Genomic DNA, 16,496 nt, shown 5'->3' on the forward strand with positions numbered 1-16,496 from the left:
TACAAGAATACTTTTCAACAAAAACAAATAAGCTAGTATTAGCAATACCTTAGAAATTGAAAAACAATCTTAATATTCAATTAAGGAATAAGTATGTCATTGTTATTTTCATCCTGATTTAATGAGTTAGCAGCCTTTACTCTTAAAATTCAATGAAGGAATAAGTACGTCATTGTTATTTTCATCCCAGTCTAAGCAAGCTTTACTGCCAGCAATTTTATTATTGTTATTATTTCTTTGAATTAATATAGAGAAACTAGAGGTTTTCTATAAACCTACATTTTCTAGAGCTCCATCTTCTTTCTTACGTGTTTATTCGGCCCTAATTTTATTGATTTCCTGCTATTTTTTCCTAATCCCTTTCATTATAAGTTAATGCTCATAATCAATAAATTTGGTCCCTTTTTTCTTTTTGCGGTGGGAGGGCCATAAAATTTTCTTATTGAAAGACTGCTTCTCATGATCTCAAGAGGATTTGTTTTTTCCTCTATAGATTTTTTTGACTTATAGATTGTTTCTTGTATTATGAGCATTTGATTTGAATTTGTAGGTGCTGCACAGTGTTTGGGAAAGTTATATCAGCATTTTGGAAGAAGAATAACTTCGGGTTTGCTTGAAACAACTATTATTGCTACAAAACTGATGAAATATCATGAGGTATATTCTTTTGATATGCATTTTTTTTATACAATTTATTTACTTACAAGTCTTAAAATTTATGTGAAAATATCGGAGAAATTATTGAAAGAGAAAAGCAGTGATGTCAAGGTGCAGTGTAAGACAATAAAAGTGCTTCAGACACTTTGGTCGATCATGTGTACACCTGGTGCTCCTAAGCATGCTTTCTTAAGTCGATTAAGTGCAAAAAGGCCCTTTGATTGAAGTCATATTGCATTTATTTTAATTTTGTTTAATTTTTTCCAGTTACTGTACTTTTAACTGTAAAATGAAGGGATAATATCAAACTCTTAATTTCTCATATTTGAGTATTTAATCAGCATATTGGCCAAAAAAAAAAAAAAAAAGAAAAGAAATTCTGACCTGTTTTGTAAGATAAAAGTGGATCACTCTTTGGGTTTTATTAACAGCATTATATATCTTAGGCTTATATATATGTATATACACATGCATGCACGTATTGCACCTTATTTCATTCAAGTGTGTGGTTCTTTCTTTAGAACCTTTTGCAATATAAGGGGTCTAGTGCCTTTGAATGTGCATTGCGCCCTTAACAAAACTATGCAAAAAACAAAAACCCTGATATCAACAATTTGTTAATTATTTTCCGCTACGGTGCTATCAAGAATTTGGTAGTTGAAAAATTGTTGGTATTAATTTTATTACTCATTTATGCCTGTGTCTTTAACATGTTTATCTTGAATTTTAGGAGTTTGTGAGACAAGAGGCTTTGCTCATGCTTCAGAATGCTTTGGAAGGCTGTGGTGGTAGTGCTGCTGCTTCAGCATATACTGAGGCATTTCGTCTCATTACAAGATTTGGCATTGGAGACAAAGCTTTTGTTGTTAGAATAGCTGCAGCACGTTGTTTGAAGGCTATTGCCAACATAGGGGGACCTGGTCTAGGGGTTGCAGAATTTGATAGTTTAGCTACATATTGCGTCAAGGCAGGTGTTCTTCTTTGTCAGCTTCTTCTTGTTGCATTTTTTCTTAAAGTACTTTCTTGATCTCTTATATATTGGGGTTGTTATCTATCTGCTATTTTTACTTCTATTCTCACTAGGCTCTTGAGGATTCAGTAACTTCTGTTCGGGATGCATTTGCTGAAGCTCTGGGCTCATTGGTTGCTCTTGGAATGAATCCTGAGGCGCAGGTATAGACATGTCAGATTTTGTTGTTTATTTCTTGTTTTCCCTTTTGAGTTTATTTAAACTATCATTATAACTCTTACTAGGTTCAACCAAGGGGAAAAGGCCCTTTTCCTCCACCGAAGAAACTAGAAGGTGGTTTACAGAGGCATCTGGCTTTGCCTTTCACAAAAGGTATGCTCTTGTTTGGTTGGATGTTATTCAGACCTCTATTATTAGTCTAAAATTGTTTATCGTGCCAATTTTTATTTAAATAGATATTTTAGGTCAGTTTAGTCATGGTTAACTTCTGATTTAGCACCTTTTGATGCTTGAATAATTTGTCAAGGATAATAACATTTCATGATCTAAAAGTTGGTGCGGTGACTGGGAAGATTTGCAGCCTTTGATGTTCTTATCTTTTCTTCTTTCTCATAAGCATTTGCTTTGAACTGTCAATGTATTTTCTTAAGTAACATCTTGTATTTCTTACTGTGAATCGAGAGAAAACAGAAAAATGGAGAGAAGAAAAAAAAATGATACTGTCATGAGAAGAAGGAAGATATAGAAGGGAGAAGAAAGAAAGGAAGAAGAGAGATGGAAAAGGGATTAATTTCTGAATATCTCAGCTTGATTATTTCCTTGAGCTTGAATGTGATTTTATACTGTAATTCAATGTACATAAAAGGGAATCAACTAAATTACAGCCTACATTAAATCCTACAACTTACATTATTTACATCCTATTATAATTCCTAAATTGACATCTATCATTACACTTACAAATTCCTTAATTTGCAGCTAGTGGTTCTCGGTCAAAGGAGGTTCGTGTTGGCCTTACCTTATCTTGGGTGTTCTTTTTACAGGTATACTAAATCATTTACTTGCTCCATTTCCCTCTTAAAATGCATATCCTTTTGTCTTGGCTTTTAAAATCACTCAATTAGAACAAATTAGCTTTTACTATCAAACGAGTAGCATGCTCAGTAAATTTCCTATCTTATGGGTTTACAATTGATGATGATTTAATAATTTTTTCTTTGAATTCTTTCTGGCAGGCAATTCATTTGAAGTATCTACATCTAGATATTGAGCTTCAAAGTTATGCTTTGAACATTATGGACATGCTTCGTATGGATACATATTTTGATGCCCATGCAGTGGTATGTGGTTGAGAAAATTGGATTTTAACATATCCTAGATTTATTTATTGGGTGACAAATTGGAACAGAAAAGCATCAAAGAATAAGCAAAATCCCATTGAAAAGTGCTAGTGTCTGTTATACCTTTATTGTTTTCTCATACATCTGATGTATTGGTATATGTCATTCTGTTTGATATTCTTATTTCTGAATTTGTATTACATTAATGCATATATATCAGAATTAAGTAATGCTTATCTATAGAGGTTCATTTGAGGGAAGTTTATGCATGTTAAAGAAACTGTTGCTATATGTTAACATTTTTCTCATCTTTGGTTTGTGAATTTTTTAAAAATGTTTATGGGAAATTGCCTGTTCCAAATTTCTTTCATCATGCTTTGAGGATAGGTACTGGAAGTCAATGCAGATAATTTGGTGTAACATTTAAGCTTTTGGTAGAAATGTCTTAGTGGATTCTTGTTCCTTTGTACAACAAATGTTTTGTGTTCTGTTCTGTAGGAATGGAATATTGTTAAAGGTTGAAGCATTGCTAAGTTTTTACTTGTACTAAGTTTATAAACAGAATAATGATGTGGTACTGTGGTTTCATTCAAAAGCTGAAGAGTTTCCTGTTTTACTGAAGGCATGTGTTCTCTATATCCTACGCGTTGGTGTAACTGATCAGATGACGGAACCTTGTCAAAGGAGCTTTACAGTCTTCCTTGGAGAGCAGGTATGCTACAGATTCATATTCTGTCTCCAGTCTTCATGAAGTTTCATTGCTATTTTTTTTTTTTACATTTAATTAAATTAATTTTCTTTTCCCTGTGGGTGGGTGTTGTGTGCCGGCGGACACTTGCAGCTTCAATCTCCAGAAGCCAGCCCTTCAATGAAAATTGCTGCCCTGCGTACCCTGTCATATACTTTGAAAACTCTAGGCGAGGTACTCTTGTTAATGCAAAATTTTCCTCTTTCTTGTAAGCATTTCCCAAAACATATTTGGTAATAAGTTTCTAATAGATGATTATCTAGTGCACTTATAGGATGAAGTCTCCATGTTGATCATGATGTTTCCAAATATTTTGTTTCATAAGTTGTTAGTTTTAGTCATTCTATGTTCTACCTCATACCAATGATTCAAAGAACATATATATTAAATCATAAAGTTTGGAGTGTAATTGCATTATGTATTCTTAACATTAGTTAGATGCTAAAACGCTCACATCATGAAGTTCTCTAAGCTTGATACATGTTTTGTCTGTTAAGGAAGGTGAAAATTTTTGGAAAATGAATTTTCCTACTATGAAGCATTGCTATGGTCCATATGGTTTTCTTCTGTTGATATAAAATTGTGGAGATACATGCACATGAAAAAGAAGTAAATGTGTCATTTTTGTTACATGGACTTGACACTTTTGGTTAAAGTAACTTGTGCAATACAAAACATTACAAACAGGTATGGTATTGTGTCAACTTCCTCAATAATGCTAGGAATACAACATGGTATTTGTAGCCAAAACATCATATTTGGAAGTTTATTGCTTCAATTAGAATTTTTTTTATGTTTCACCAGGAATATTTGACAGCTAGAGATAGCAATCAGGCAGGTAGATGGTTTAGGGATAAATCATTTTGGCCTTGGCTCTTCTAGGTTTTAGGTTGATTTGGTTTGTATTTTGGGTTCTGATAAGCTTTTTGTTTAAATTTGGCTTAATTGTTTGCTTATTCCACTTTGGGACCAGGCTTTCTACTTGTTACCCAACTAATGGAACCAATTTAGATTTGATTTGGTCACGTTGTCCCCCTGAAATATTATTTGGCCAAGGAAAAAAGATTATGAAGTTAGTTTTCATCTGGATGATGCAGTTTAGCTGTTTAATTCCTCTTATCTATGAACGCTCATGCAGTTTCCATCTTTGCCACTCAATAGGTCATTATGACCAGTCTTGGAAGTTTTCTTGAGCTATGTTTCTTTAATTTGCCCCTTTTAGGTTGCTTATGGTAATACGAAGGGAAATACAATGATATGTGAGATCATACTCATAGATTGCACCAGGCATTTAATTTTCTCTCTAAAGTGATTCTTGTGCTCAAGCTAACTATGGAGCTCTCAAGATGAAGTTCATGGATATTTAATTGTTCTTATCCTATCTCTCCTAACTAAAATTGGAGCTAGATGGTAGCTAACTGTTGAAACTCGATTTAAATATCTTAAATAAACTATGGGATGTGAAGAATACCTGATTTTTTTGTTTTCTTGGGTGCATAAATATGCTAATATGCCTAATTCTTTTGGCCTTTGTATGTTACTGTTTTAAAAATGCTTATTTCTTCTATGATTATGTAGTTGAGTAATTTGTCTTTTATAAACAAAAATTTGACGTAAGAGGACTTAAGAAAATCTGATATTATTTCTATTTGTATGTGTGAGCATGTTAACATTGTGAATCCAATATGTCTTTATGTAGGTTCCACTTGAATTCAAGGAGGCGTTTGATAACACAGTTGTTGCAGCAGTATCTCACTCTTACCAGCTTGTAAGCTCTTTATACATCTCTTACATTTTACAGAAGTTAGACATATTTGGTTGCATTAAGAGATTCTCATAAGTTATTAAGTTTACTTGGTTTAGGGTTTATTTGTACTTGTATTTTATTGAAATTGTTAGAAAAACATTCATCCATCTGTTGTGAAACAAAATAAAAGTAGACAAGCATAAATCTTGAAAAGTGACTTTGATTTGGGCATTAAACTCATGCATGGGAAGCTTAATTCTGTTTTGTAAAATTTCATATATTGTTCAAACCTGCAGCTTCTCATTTTACAATGTACTGCATCAGCATAAGTTAATATTATTTGAAAATTTATGGAAGGTACGTGTTGAGGCTGCTTTGACATTGCGTACATTGGCTGAGGTTGATCCAACTTGTGTTGGTAGTTTGATATCTTATGGAGTGACCATACTAAATGCTTTAAGGGAAAGTGTTTCCTTTGAAAAGGTAATTTAGTATTTTTGGCTTCAAAGCATCTATTTTTGTGCCGTCTTGTTTCATCTGTAATTTGTTGTTGTTCAGTGAAAATCATTTCAATCCCCATGATTTGAAATGTTTTGGTTAATCCATTGTGGTTCATATTGTTTATCGAACTTTTGTTTTTGTTAAAACTTTACACAAGTTGAATAAATTCTCCTACTTTGCTGTTATAAAACCTTTACATAGAAAGAAGAGGTCACATGAAAATCCCAACTTGATTGTTTTACTGGCATAACTATTTTATACTTTTTAACGTAAATTAAGGTAGGAAAAAGTTAAGGTTTATGTAGGATCTTACTTACTTGAAGGTCTAATGGTGTAGCCTCCTTGAGTAGCAGAGTGAACCATATTGACTTCTCACTGTTGAAACTGAATGGTGTAAGTTGAGTTCTGCTTGAACAGCTAGGAGTGAAGTATAATTTTCCCCATTTATTATGCTACCTTTGTTCATGCCTAATTTGCTCAAGTAAATGGATGTCAGATTTTTCGTTTTGGTTTAATCAGTAATGCTGTGTAAAATTATCCTAACTTTCATAATTATCGATAACAATGTGAGAATTTTCTTCTGTGTTCCCCTTCGTGGTGTTTATACTCTCTTTTGAAGTGACCACAGACACCAAATTACATTAACATGTTTGCTCATGCGCATAGGACAATGCATGTGTTGCATTATATTTATAATTATTCAAATTGAAAAATTTCACCTTAGAAGCTCTTTTTACTTTCAGACGACTGATATTCTAATCCCGAGTTATGAATCTCATTATTATATGCGCAACTTTTATGTTTTAATTGCATTAGCTGTAGACATGCCATTATGAATTGTTCTGACATCAATAACCAGGGATCATGATTTTTACTTCCTATGTTGATTAAGCTTCAATATGGTGTGATATACGTACATAGCAAATGTCCAGGTCCATGTAGTGGCTGTATATAACCAGGAATTTTTTAACTTCTAGGATTCTTCAGATTGTATATGTATTCGTGTCTGTTAGCTATGTAGTTCTCTTTTGGATTAATGTATTCATGACATTCATTACAATTAATTATTTGTTCTTAAACCTTGATAATTCCGAATGAAAAGAAAAAAATCTTGAAATGAAACTTAACATCCTTATTTGTTTTTAAAAGTATGACATACGCTGATTACAAAAAATAGGGCTGCCATATGGTGCTAGGACTATGAATACAAACATCAGTGTACCATAGCTTGATATCATGCAAGACTGTTTTTCTGCCTTTTTTTTTCTTTTAGTTTTTACTACCGTTATTTTGCATAATATCTTAAGGTTAGCAAGTACCTCTACTATTGAGGAAAAAAATTATCCCCTCTTGTTGTCACTAATAAAGCTTTTACAGAGATCAATTATAGAAATGGAAGAACTTTCAGCTAATTCTAAGCTTCTTGGCTTCCATTTCCATTTCTCTTTATCTTCCTGTTTTCTTCACTCTCATCCTTTTCCATTTGTGTCTAGTTGTTTCTTTTCTCTTTAACTAAATAACAACAGAAAACTCTTGCTCTTGGTGGTCCTACCTAATCTAAGTTGTACGTCACCATCATGTTAGGGAGGGGAAGGAATATATTTTCTCAATGGTTAAATCCTTTTCTTGATGAATAATACAAGTAAATGTGATATATTGCGACTAGACTTGTCCAGGGGACAGGCTGGTCCATAACCCACAAAAGCCCAATTTGGGCTCGGCTTGAAAGTCTAAATAACTATTTAATATAATATTAAAAAACAAAAAGTATTTTTATATTATTATTTATTATATTTTAAAAATTAAATAAAAATATTTTTAATTATTAAATAGTTATTCGGGCTGGGCTTGTGCAAATTACAAATTCTGTTGTCTAAGGTCCAATTTATACGAGCCTCATCTACTTGGTTGGATGGGCAGCTTGACCATTGGACACGTTTGGTTGATTATCATTATGTTTCTTAAAAGCTAAATTTCTTAATCAATCGAAGAGCAATATAACTAGTTTTATTCAATGAGATACCAAGGTGGATGATTGTCATTCTATAATAGAAATAATCACATGGAATCTTTTGATAAGATGGACCACTAGGACATTTGTCTAAGTCTCGTGAAACTATTTCATATCAGTTCGTTGATATCTTATTTTTATAAGGCAGACTTACTTTATTCCTGAAAACTTGCATAACTTCTACTTCTATTGTCACAAAAGATTCACCCTTTTTGTGGGTCAATAATTATGATTTTATGGGCGGAAAAGGGAAGAGGGAGGGTGGGTGCTATTTGCTAGCTCGTGGATATTATTCTATAAAGTTTTCACATAAATTGTCTATGTAGCCTTGTGTAGTTCATAGTAGTGTTCCTTCTGATAGATAAGGAACTTGGAGTAAGCAGGTCCAACACTATTGGTATGGTGTAATGGTGATGGTAATAGGGCTTAATGGTGCTACTGATATGAGCTAAACAACTCACAGAAAAGAGCAAAACAGAGAAGAGAATACGAGAGAAATTTAGAGAGGAAGAAAAAACTGATTCGTTTACTGTTTGCTTCTCTCCTCAACAAAACAACCGAAATAAGGAAAAGGAAATGATACCGTTGTAACAGACACGGCTCACAGCTGTCACAAAAACAAAACTAATGAAACTCATCATTTCATTAACAGACCCAAACATTGAAACGCACCGTTTTCCTAAAAACTCAAAACACATCGTTTTATTTAAGTTGAAATGCAGTTAAGAGCAGCGTTCTGACAACTGCTTTTAACAACCATATCAGCTACATGATACGGTGAAGTGCTCTTACTCCATAGGTATAACTCTTCTTGCAAGTGCTTTTCAATCTTTCTTTTTCATGCCCTTCTTGATTGTATCTTTTATATTCAAGTCTTTACCATCTTTTGCTTGACTTCCTGTGAGCTGACTGACTAGTTTTTAAATGGTTAAACTTCTTAGTAGAATGAAGTGGCTTTAAATCTTGACTCCTATCTTGCAGTCTAATTTAGAGTGGATATTAAAACACTGACTTTAGGCACTAACCTGATCAGACAATCAGTACTGTTTAAAGGGGTCAGTGTTGCAGTAGCCACATTGACTGCCCATCTCAATAGGGCTATGGTGTTATTCTCACCTTTTGATTTTCTTCTGTTTTCATATATTGTGAATCTTTTTGGGTATGATTCCAAAACATAATTTATTAAGTATTCTAGTCCATTGTGTTCAGGGAAGCAATTTGCAAGTTGATCTTAATTCTTTGCATGGGCAAGCAACAGTTTTGGCTGCTTTAGTTTCCATTTCACGAAAATTACCCCTTGGTTATCCAGCCAGGTAATGTTCTTTTATAACAGTTTGCTGTTTATGTTTGCGAGGTTTCTTAAGTTTTGCTTCTTGTGGCCATGGTCAGGCCTTAGTAAAAAATAATCTATTGAAATCATAGTTTGGTTCCCACTCTTTTGGGTAAATTAACTTGAAAGTAAACTAACATGTAATTGTCCTTAGATTGCCCAAGGCAGTTCTTGAAGTTTCAAAGAAATTGCTGACAGAATCCAGTAGTGATGCTGTTACTGCCAAGGTGGAACAAGAAGCTGGGTGGTTACTCTTATCATCATTATTATCTTCCATGCTGAAGGAGGTATAGATTATTTCTGTGTTGGTCATTTTGTTTTCTTTCTATTTCTCCCCTTGTATAAGAATATGTTGGTCATTTTCTATAATCATTGTTAATATCTTATGAAGCTATTTTTGATGCATGCAGGAGCTTGAGGATCAGGTGTTCGATATTCTTTCCCTGTGGGCTGGTCTTTTCAATGGCAACCCTGAAGATGTAATTGGAGAAAATGGAGATCTACAACCTAGGATTCGGTAAGTCTGTTGATAAGTGTGCTATTCTATACTAGCTTATTTGTTTTGCTATGATTAGTTAGGGCTCTCATGCCTGAGTTGTCTGTCATGGCTCCCAATGGTTTGATTCTAGTCTAGATTCTACAATGGTTTCTTGACAGACTATCATTAGATAAAATTAATTAACTTATATTATAGTACTAGTATGTCTTTGCTGCAATGTACTTCCTTATTTTGTCCCTAGTAGATTTTATTTTATTTTTTGATTTGGGTGCATAGTTTGGGAAATGATAATTTACCTATTTCTTTTACATTATTCATGTTTTGCTATAATAGTAGGGATTATTTTTAATCTTTGATTGCCTAGAAAAAGAGAACTTAAAAAGAAAATAAAACCTTAAAAAGAAAATAAAACCACTAGTTACAAAAGTTGATGTTTGAAAAGAAATACGTCATATTTTGTGACATTGAAATGAGACTACAACATTAAAATTGGAAGAAATGATTGTTAACCATATCATGATAGGACTTCTCTAAGAACAATATGGCTGTGATATGTAAGCATAGACATTGTGGTGCATGGCTGTCTCCAATTGGATAGGTTTAGGTCAGATTTTTGTTAAAGCCATGCTTACCTTTTCCTTGTCACTATATGGATTTAGTTTGAAGTATCACCAATTTAAGAGTCTTGATACTATTAGGTTTGGTGTATGACCAGTAAATTGGGCAAATTGGGTAATTTCGGATTTTAAAAATTTTGCATCATTTTTGGGTTTGATTCATTTCGAGTTTGGTTCACTTTAGGTTTGGGGTTAATTGGGGTTTGAGTAATTTCGGATTCAGGTCAATCAAGTTTGAAACTCAGGTTTTTAGGGTTTGGGTCATTTGGGTTTGGGCCATTTTGGGTTCAAATGATTTATGTTTTTCTCTCATACTATTTGTTTTTACCTGTACGAGTTTTCTTGGTTCAATTTAATAATTTTAAAATAAAATTTATTCAAATTTAAGCAATTATTTGATTAAGTTGGATTTATTTATAATTAATTGAAACATAGAAAATAAATAATAAATGTGATTAAAAATAAATATAGAAATTGTAGTTTTAGTTAAAAAATGAATACCTATCTAGCCCAAATTTTTTGATTCAAATATAATATAACATTTTTATTTTTGAATTTGAGACTTGAGTGTCTGTTAGTGTGTTACGTTTTAATAATAAATTACAAACATCAATTTTGAATACCTAAGTTGATTAAGAATTTAAGATTACCGTTTAAGGTATACAACAACACCGGTATTTCTCTTTTTTTATTCTTTCTTGAAGTTAAGAATACCTTTATTTTTATTTCATTTGATAGGGTTACTTTTTAATTCCAATGCCTCCAATTTATCACTGAATGAGTAATATGTTGGTGTAATATGTTTTGCATTTTAAATAATTATTTACATTGATATTCGAAAAAGATATTCTAAGTTTCAATTAAATTGTCACAGTTGGCCTTTTTGGGTCAAATATAAACTAATCCTATGTTTAAAAGTTGTCATAATAATATAATTATAGATCTTAGGCAATAAAATAATTAAACTATTTTACTTGTAGATCAGAGAACAAATATAGGAAGTGGATAAATTTATACATAGCAAATGACAATTGCATTCTTTGTGGTAATACAAAGTGGTAATTATAAGATAAAATTTTAAAAATATTAGTAATTTATGTAGGCATCATTTTTATTAAAATAATATACATTTTCAAAAATATATTTAATTTATGTTTTGGTCATTTTGGGTTAACTACTTGAGTCATTTTTGGTTTGATTTGTTCCAATTTTAGGTCAATTCTGATTCAATCATTTTTATTAGAATAGGCTTTTCTCCCAATTATTGGTTCATCCATAATAGCTATGTTTTACCTACAATGTGAAGTTCATTTGGCATGATGGGCCCGTCATTCCTAAATGTGAATTTCATGCCATGTGATAGGTTTGTTATTCCTACACATGGAAGGGAGTATTGAAGTGGTGAAATAAAGTCCACATCTCTTAAATTTGGGTTATCTAGGTCATAGGCCTGCCAGTTTTGTGTATTTATGTCTTGCTCATGTACTATCCAATGTCATAAATGTGTTTAAGGTGCTTTACATTCAGATAAGTTTTGATCATTAATGATCCATCTTATTTAGATTTGGCACGTTCATATATTTATGTTGTGTTTGTGTTTTTCTTTTTCATGTTATATCTTGTTTTACATCAAATTTTAGTTATATTTTTCATTTCTTGTTCATGTCCAATATTGCCAAATCTACTTGAGCACATAAAGATAACATGGGTTTCTCCACCTATTGCCAATTGCTTTTAGGTTGGATTCCCTTTCTAAAATGCAACAATTAGCGAGAAAGAAAAAGAACTGGGGCCAACTTTTCAGGGTTATGAAATTTTTGTTGTTTCATCACCTGTTTTGACCTTAATAATCTCAACTAGTCTTAAATGATAGATTACTTTTTTTCATAGGAAGGTATACTATTACAGTTTTTGCCTTGGATAACTTTTTCTCCCCCTCTTTTCTAGTGTGTGGTCTGCAGCAATTGATGCACTTACTTCATTCATTCGATGCTTCGTGTCATCCAATTTGGCAGTTAGTGGGATTTTGCTTCAGCCAGTGATGCTGTATCTCAATAGGTATGACCTAATATGCTACCTTTTGTCCAACAAACCCCTGATCCCGATGTATATCCGATTCTAGTATATCATATTAATATAGTATGGAATTGGAGTGGCATTAAACAACTATAAATATAGGAAAAAAAAATTAATATGCATTGCAAAACAGGGCTGTGTCCTATATCTCTCTGTTGGCAGCCAAAGAACTACTGGATATTAAGCCTGAAGTGGATATATTCATCATCAGAACATTAATGGGCTATCAATCCCTCCCTGATCCAATGGCCTATAAGAGTGACCATCCTCAAATTATACAATTATGTACAATTCCCTATAGGTAATTATAACTCATCTCTTATGTCATTTAACTTATCAACTCCCATTTTTTCACCTTTTTTTTTCGGAAATGAAGAAAATTCAGATATCTTTTCTGTTGAAAACATGAATGGTTGATTTTGCTGTTTGCTTTTGTTCTATGACAAAGAAATGCTTCTGGATGCGAGGAAAGCTCATGCTTGATGTTCCTGTTAGACAAAAGAGATGCATGTTTGGGCCCCTGGATTCCTGGAAGGTGTCTGAATATGTTCTTTTTGCTATATTTTTTCTTTCTTAACATTTTTGAGATTTTATAGCATCTATTGGATAACCTTAAGCATTTTTTGAGTAGAGTTTATTTCTTCAAGTAGAAAATTTAAGAGTTTTCACGGTGTTATTTGTCTTTTCTCAGGGATTGGTTTGAAGATGAACTCCGTGCTTTTCAAGGTGGAAAAGATGGACTCATGCCTTGTGTATGGGATAATGAATTGTCGAGTTTTCCTCAGGTAATTAGTTGTTTTTATGTGCCTCAGATTTGATTGGGGAGGGCTGTGCTAAGATTATTTTGATTGGTAGAAAGTACGCATGGTCTTCCCCTGTTTCCTTAGTTTCCATGAGCTACAATCTTCTGTTTGTAATCCACATGGTAAAGATTTCTGGGAATGCTCTTAATTAACAGAATGGTTGGAAGTAAGCAGAAACAACACCATAGCTGGAGCTTCAAATGAACTTACAAGTCCTTCAGGCTTATTTTTTCATTGGAAATCTGCACTCTCATAAATCTCTCCTCCCTGCTTTGGTTTTCCAATTTTGAATAAGAAAATGACCTTTTTGAATATAACTCATGAATCATGTTTATGAGCACTCCTGGTTTTTTTTTTCAGGCTAATCTTTTACTTTCCTTCTGTTAAGATGGCCTGCATTTTGTCTTCGTCACCATTGATTTAGTATTTCTAAGATTTTTGGGTGTTTTCATTTGTATTTAATTTTTGTGTAGCCGGAGACTATAAACAAGATGTTGGTGAATCAAATGCTTCTCTGCTTTGGAATCATATTTGCTGCTCAGGTAAGATAATACTATGTTGTTTGATGTTTATTTTTCTTTGTTCCAGTGAAATTATACCATTTTGTTGGTGCTTTATTTTATTTGTTTCACTTAAAACTCTGGCTCTCCAAATTACTTCCACATAAATCGGTCTATCTAAATGGCAGAATAGTGGTGATATGCTGTCACTTCTTGGAATGATGGAACAGTGCCTAAAAGCTGGGAAAAAGCAACCATGGCATGCTGCAAGCATGACCAACATATGTGTGGGGTTACTTGCTGGGTTGAAGGTGCTTGCTATCCTTATATTTTTTGTATTGGAAAAATTCAGTGGGTATTTAATCTTTGATATATTTATTAACCTCAGGCTTTGCTCGCGTTACGTCCACAATCATTGGAGTTAGAGATATTGAATTTGGCTCAAGCTATTTTTAAGGCACATCTCTTATCAGAAATAGTGATTTTTATTGCATAGTTGAGCATTAGTTCCATCTGGTCATGACTTGTTTTGATTTGATAGGGTATACTAATTGAGGGGGACATTTGTGCATCACAACGTAGGGCGTCATCAGAGGGTCTTGGTCTTTTAGCTCGCCTTGGAAATGATATCTTTACAGCCAGAATGGTCAGTTTTTACTTGCGATTTTCATGCCCTGTTTCTGTATTGTTTTGTTAAAAATAGGCCTTTGAGATCCCAGGAAAAATACATTTGTTTCTTTTTTCTTTGCTTAATAAAAAAAGCATTCAATTTAGTGACATCTATGCTTTCTGTTCTCAAAATTATAGGACTCTTTGAATTGTTTTATTTAATTTGATTCAGCAGCCGTTTGATTTGACTGGAATGAAATGAGAGGATGTCAGTAACTAAGTTTATTTTTGCTAATATAGACTCGATCGTTACTTGGGGAGCTAAATGGTATAACAGATTCACATTATGCTGGCTCAATAGCTCTTTCCCTTGGATGTATTCATCGCAGGTGAAATATCAAAACTTTTCTATTGCAAATGATTGTTTTTATGTCTTTAGTTCTTTTGCTTAAAAATTGATTCTTAGCTTCTAACTGAAAAGTGAAGGTGTAAGATAAATTGTTTAATATTAAATTTACTGTCAAAATAATTTTTTAACAGAAATGGGTACTGGGCAGTGGGTTCAATGTGAGTTCCTCAAGGAGTCCGTGGCTCTAATTTAAAGATTATAAAATTTAAATTTTCATATCTAACCTAATTGCATTATTTTTGTTTTTGTTTCCTTTGAAATTTTGGGATTGCCTACCAGAAGTCATGGATTGCAAAATATGATCTGGATAAGATACCAACTTATGCACATGGGTTGAATCTGACTTGAATTTGGGAGAAGGCAAACTTGTTGCTCCAGTAGTTCTTTGTTGGAATAGATTGGTAGCAACTTTTGTTTTCAAGTCTTGTTAAATTCACTATTGGCTCCATTATTATTTTTATCTCCACCCTACTATAATTCTTGGGTACATTCATGACCTTTTACAACTTTTTTGTTGAATCGAGTCCCTACTACTGATTTTATATTGTTTTATGTTGCAAAATCTTCCATTAATAATTAATTTTAATCATCCTAACTTCATCTTTATCAAATATCAGTAACTCAATTTAAGGTTCCTATTGAAGTCAAATCAAGTGTTTACAATTGACTGCCAATGAATCTATTTGGGAATGAAGGAATTAGAATTCATTTGCGCAAAACCTTTTCTGGTGTTTGTGGTGTTTAATGGATGCTTAAACCAAGACTTGTGACTTAGCTTTGTCAACTGGTGCTACCTTTACCGTGAGGATTACTGATTTGACCTTTGTATGATGGTTCAAGATTAGAAATTGTTTTGCTTGTAACGAAACCATTTAATGAGTTACATTATCTCTGGTTTAGCTTCTTAAATGCTGTTTTACCTTTTCATTTATTGTTTGAAGTGTTATTGTTTATTAATCTTCCCATGGGGTTTTGCCACATTTCACTGTTGCTCCTTGCTGAATTTTAAACACAATGCCATAGTTAGATCCTTGTTAATCTTATATTACTATTTTTTATTATCTACGATGATAGTTATATGGTTGTTTGCAATATCTTAAATATAGAGGGATGTATGTTCATAATTATTTTTTTATATTCTTTGTTGCAGTGCTGGAGGGATGGCACTTTCAACTTTAGTGCCTACTACTGTAAGCTCAATAACTTTGCTGGCTAAAAGTTCAATCCCCGCCTTACAAATCTGGTCGTTGCATGGACTTCTTTTGACTATAGAAGCTGCTGGCTTGTCCTTTGTATCTCATGTCCAGGTAATCAAATTCATGACTCGACTCGTGAAAAAAGCAGATAGTGCTGGGAGTCTCTATGGCTTGGAGTGTCTTTTATCCATTCATTTGCTTTCTCAGAGTTGGGTGGTAATAATTTTTGAAAGCCCTGGCATACGGAAATCTCTTGAACTATCTATTACATAAGTATTGATTGGAGCAATGAAATTTATTCAATACTAGTCTCTTGGATTAATGCAAAGCATCACATTTTGAAAATTTCATCACGAAGGATTTTTGACTTGTTAGGAAAAAATATCAGAGTAATTGACTAATTGCTAAAGAAAGGTTGTTTGATGCCCTTTATTTTTCTACACTTGTTACATCCATTTGTTTCAGTTGTTAGTATCAAACTAG

The 16,496-nt window shown here is 32.9% G+C and overlaps 1 protein-coding gene across 6 annotated transcripts in view; it reads left to right on the top strand.

Moving 5' to 3' along the window:
* The window catches only part of LOC107953443 (protein SWEETIE), a 30,564-nt gene that overhangs the window by 1,042 nt on the left and 13,026 nt on the right, over nucleotides 1-16,496 (top strand). For 5 of the 6 annotated variants that reach the window (XM_041097378.1, XM_041097375.1, XM_041097377.1 and 2 more), the window contains exons 3-25: nucleotides 551-657; nucleotides 1,388-1,624; nucleotides 1,741-1,830; nucleotides 1,912-1,999; nucleotides 2,606-2,670; nucleotides 2,863-2,967; nucleotides 3,590-3,679; nucleotides 3,809-3,889; nucleotides 5,415-5,483; nucleotides 5,820-5,945; nucleotides 9,184-9,287; nucleotides 9,459-9,591; nucleotides 9,715-9,821; nucleotides 12,368-12,478; nucleotides 12,630-12,797; nucleotides 12,945-13,031; nucleotides 13,188-13,281; nucleotides 13,773-13,841; nucleotides 13,988-14,110; nucleotides 14,188-14,256; nucleotides 14,341-14,445; nucleotides 14,709-14,797; nucleotides 15,968-16,124. In XM_041097378.1, coding sequence (XP_040953312.1) covers nucleotides 551-657; nucleotides 1,388-1,624; nucleotides 1,741-1,830; nucleotides 1,912-1,999; nucleotides 2,606-2,670; nucleotides 2,863-2,967; nucleotides 3,590-3,679; nucleotides 3,809-3,889; nucleotides 5,415-5,483; nucleotides 5,820-5,945; nucleotides 9,184-9,287; nucleotides 9,459-9,591; nucleotides 9,715-9,821; nucleotides 12,368-12,478; nucleotides 12,630-12,797; nucleotides 12,945-13,031; nucleotides 13,188-13,281; nucleotides 13,773-13,841; nucleotides 13,988-14,110; nucleotides 14,188-14,256; nucleotides 14,341-14,445; nucleotides 14,709-14,797; nucleotides 15,968-16,124 — 2,474 coding nt within the window. Of the gene's footprint in view, nucleotides 1-550; nucleotides 658-1,387; nucleotides 1,629-1,740; nucleotides 1,831-1,911; nucleotides 2,000-2,605; nucleotides 2,671-2,862; nucleotides 2,968-3,589; nucleotides 3,680-3,808; nucleotides 3,890-5,414; nucleotides 5,484-5,819; nucleotides 5,946-9,183; nucleotides 9,288-9,458; nucleotides 9,592-9,714; nucleotides 9,822-12,367; nucleotides 12,479-12,629; nucleotides 12,798-12,944; nucleotides 13,032-13,187; nucleotides 13,282-13,772; nucleotides 13,842-13,987; nucleotides 14,111-14,187; nucleotides 14,257-14,340; nucleotides 14,446-14,708; nucleotides 14,798-15,967; nucleotides 16,125-16,496 lie in introns of those variants that run through there. The other variant, XM_041097379.1, reaches the window with a different exon arrangement.

The sequence above is a fragment of the Gossypium hirsutum genome, chromosome D07 (assembly GCF_007990345.1).
Source record: "Gossypium hirsutum isolate 1008001.06 chromosome D07, Gossypium_hirsutum_v2.1, whole genome shotgun sequence".
NCBI lineage: Eukaryota > Viridiplantae > Streptophyta > Magnoliopsida > Malvales > Malvaceae > Gossypium > Gossypium hirsutum.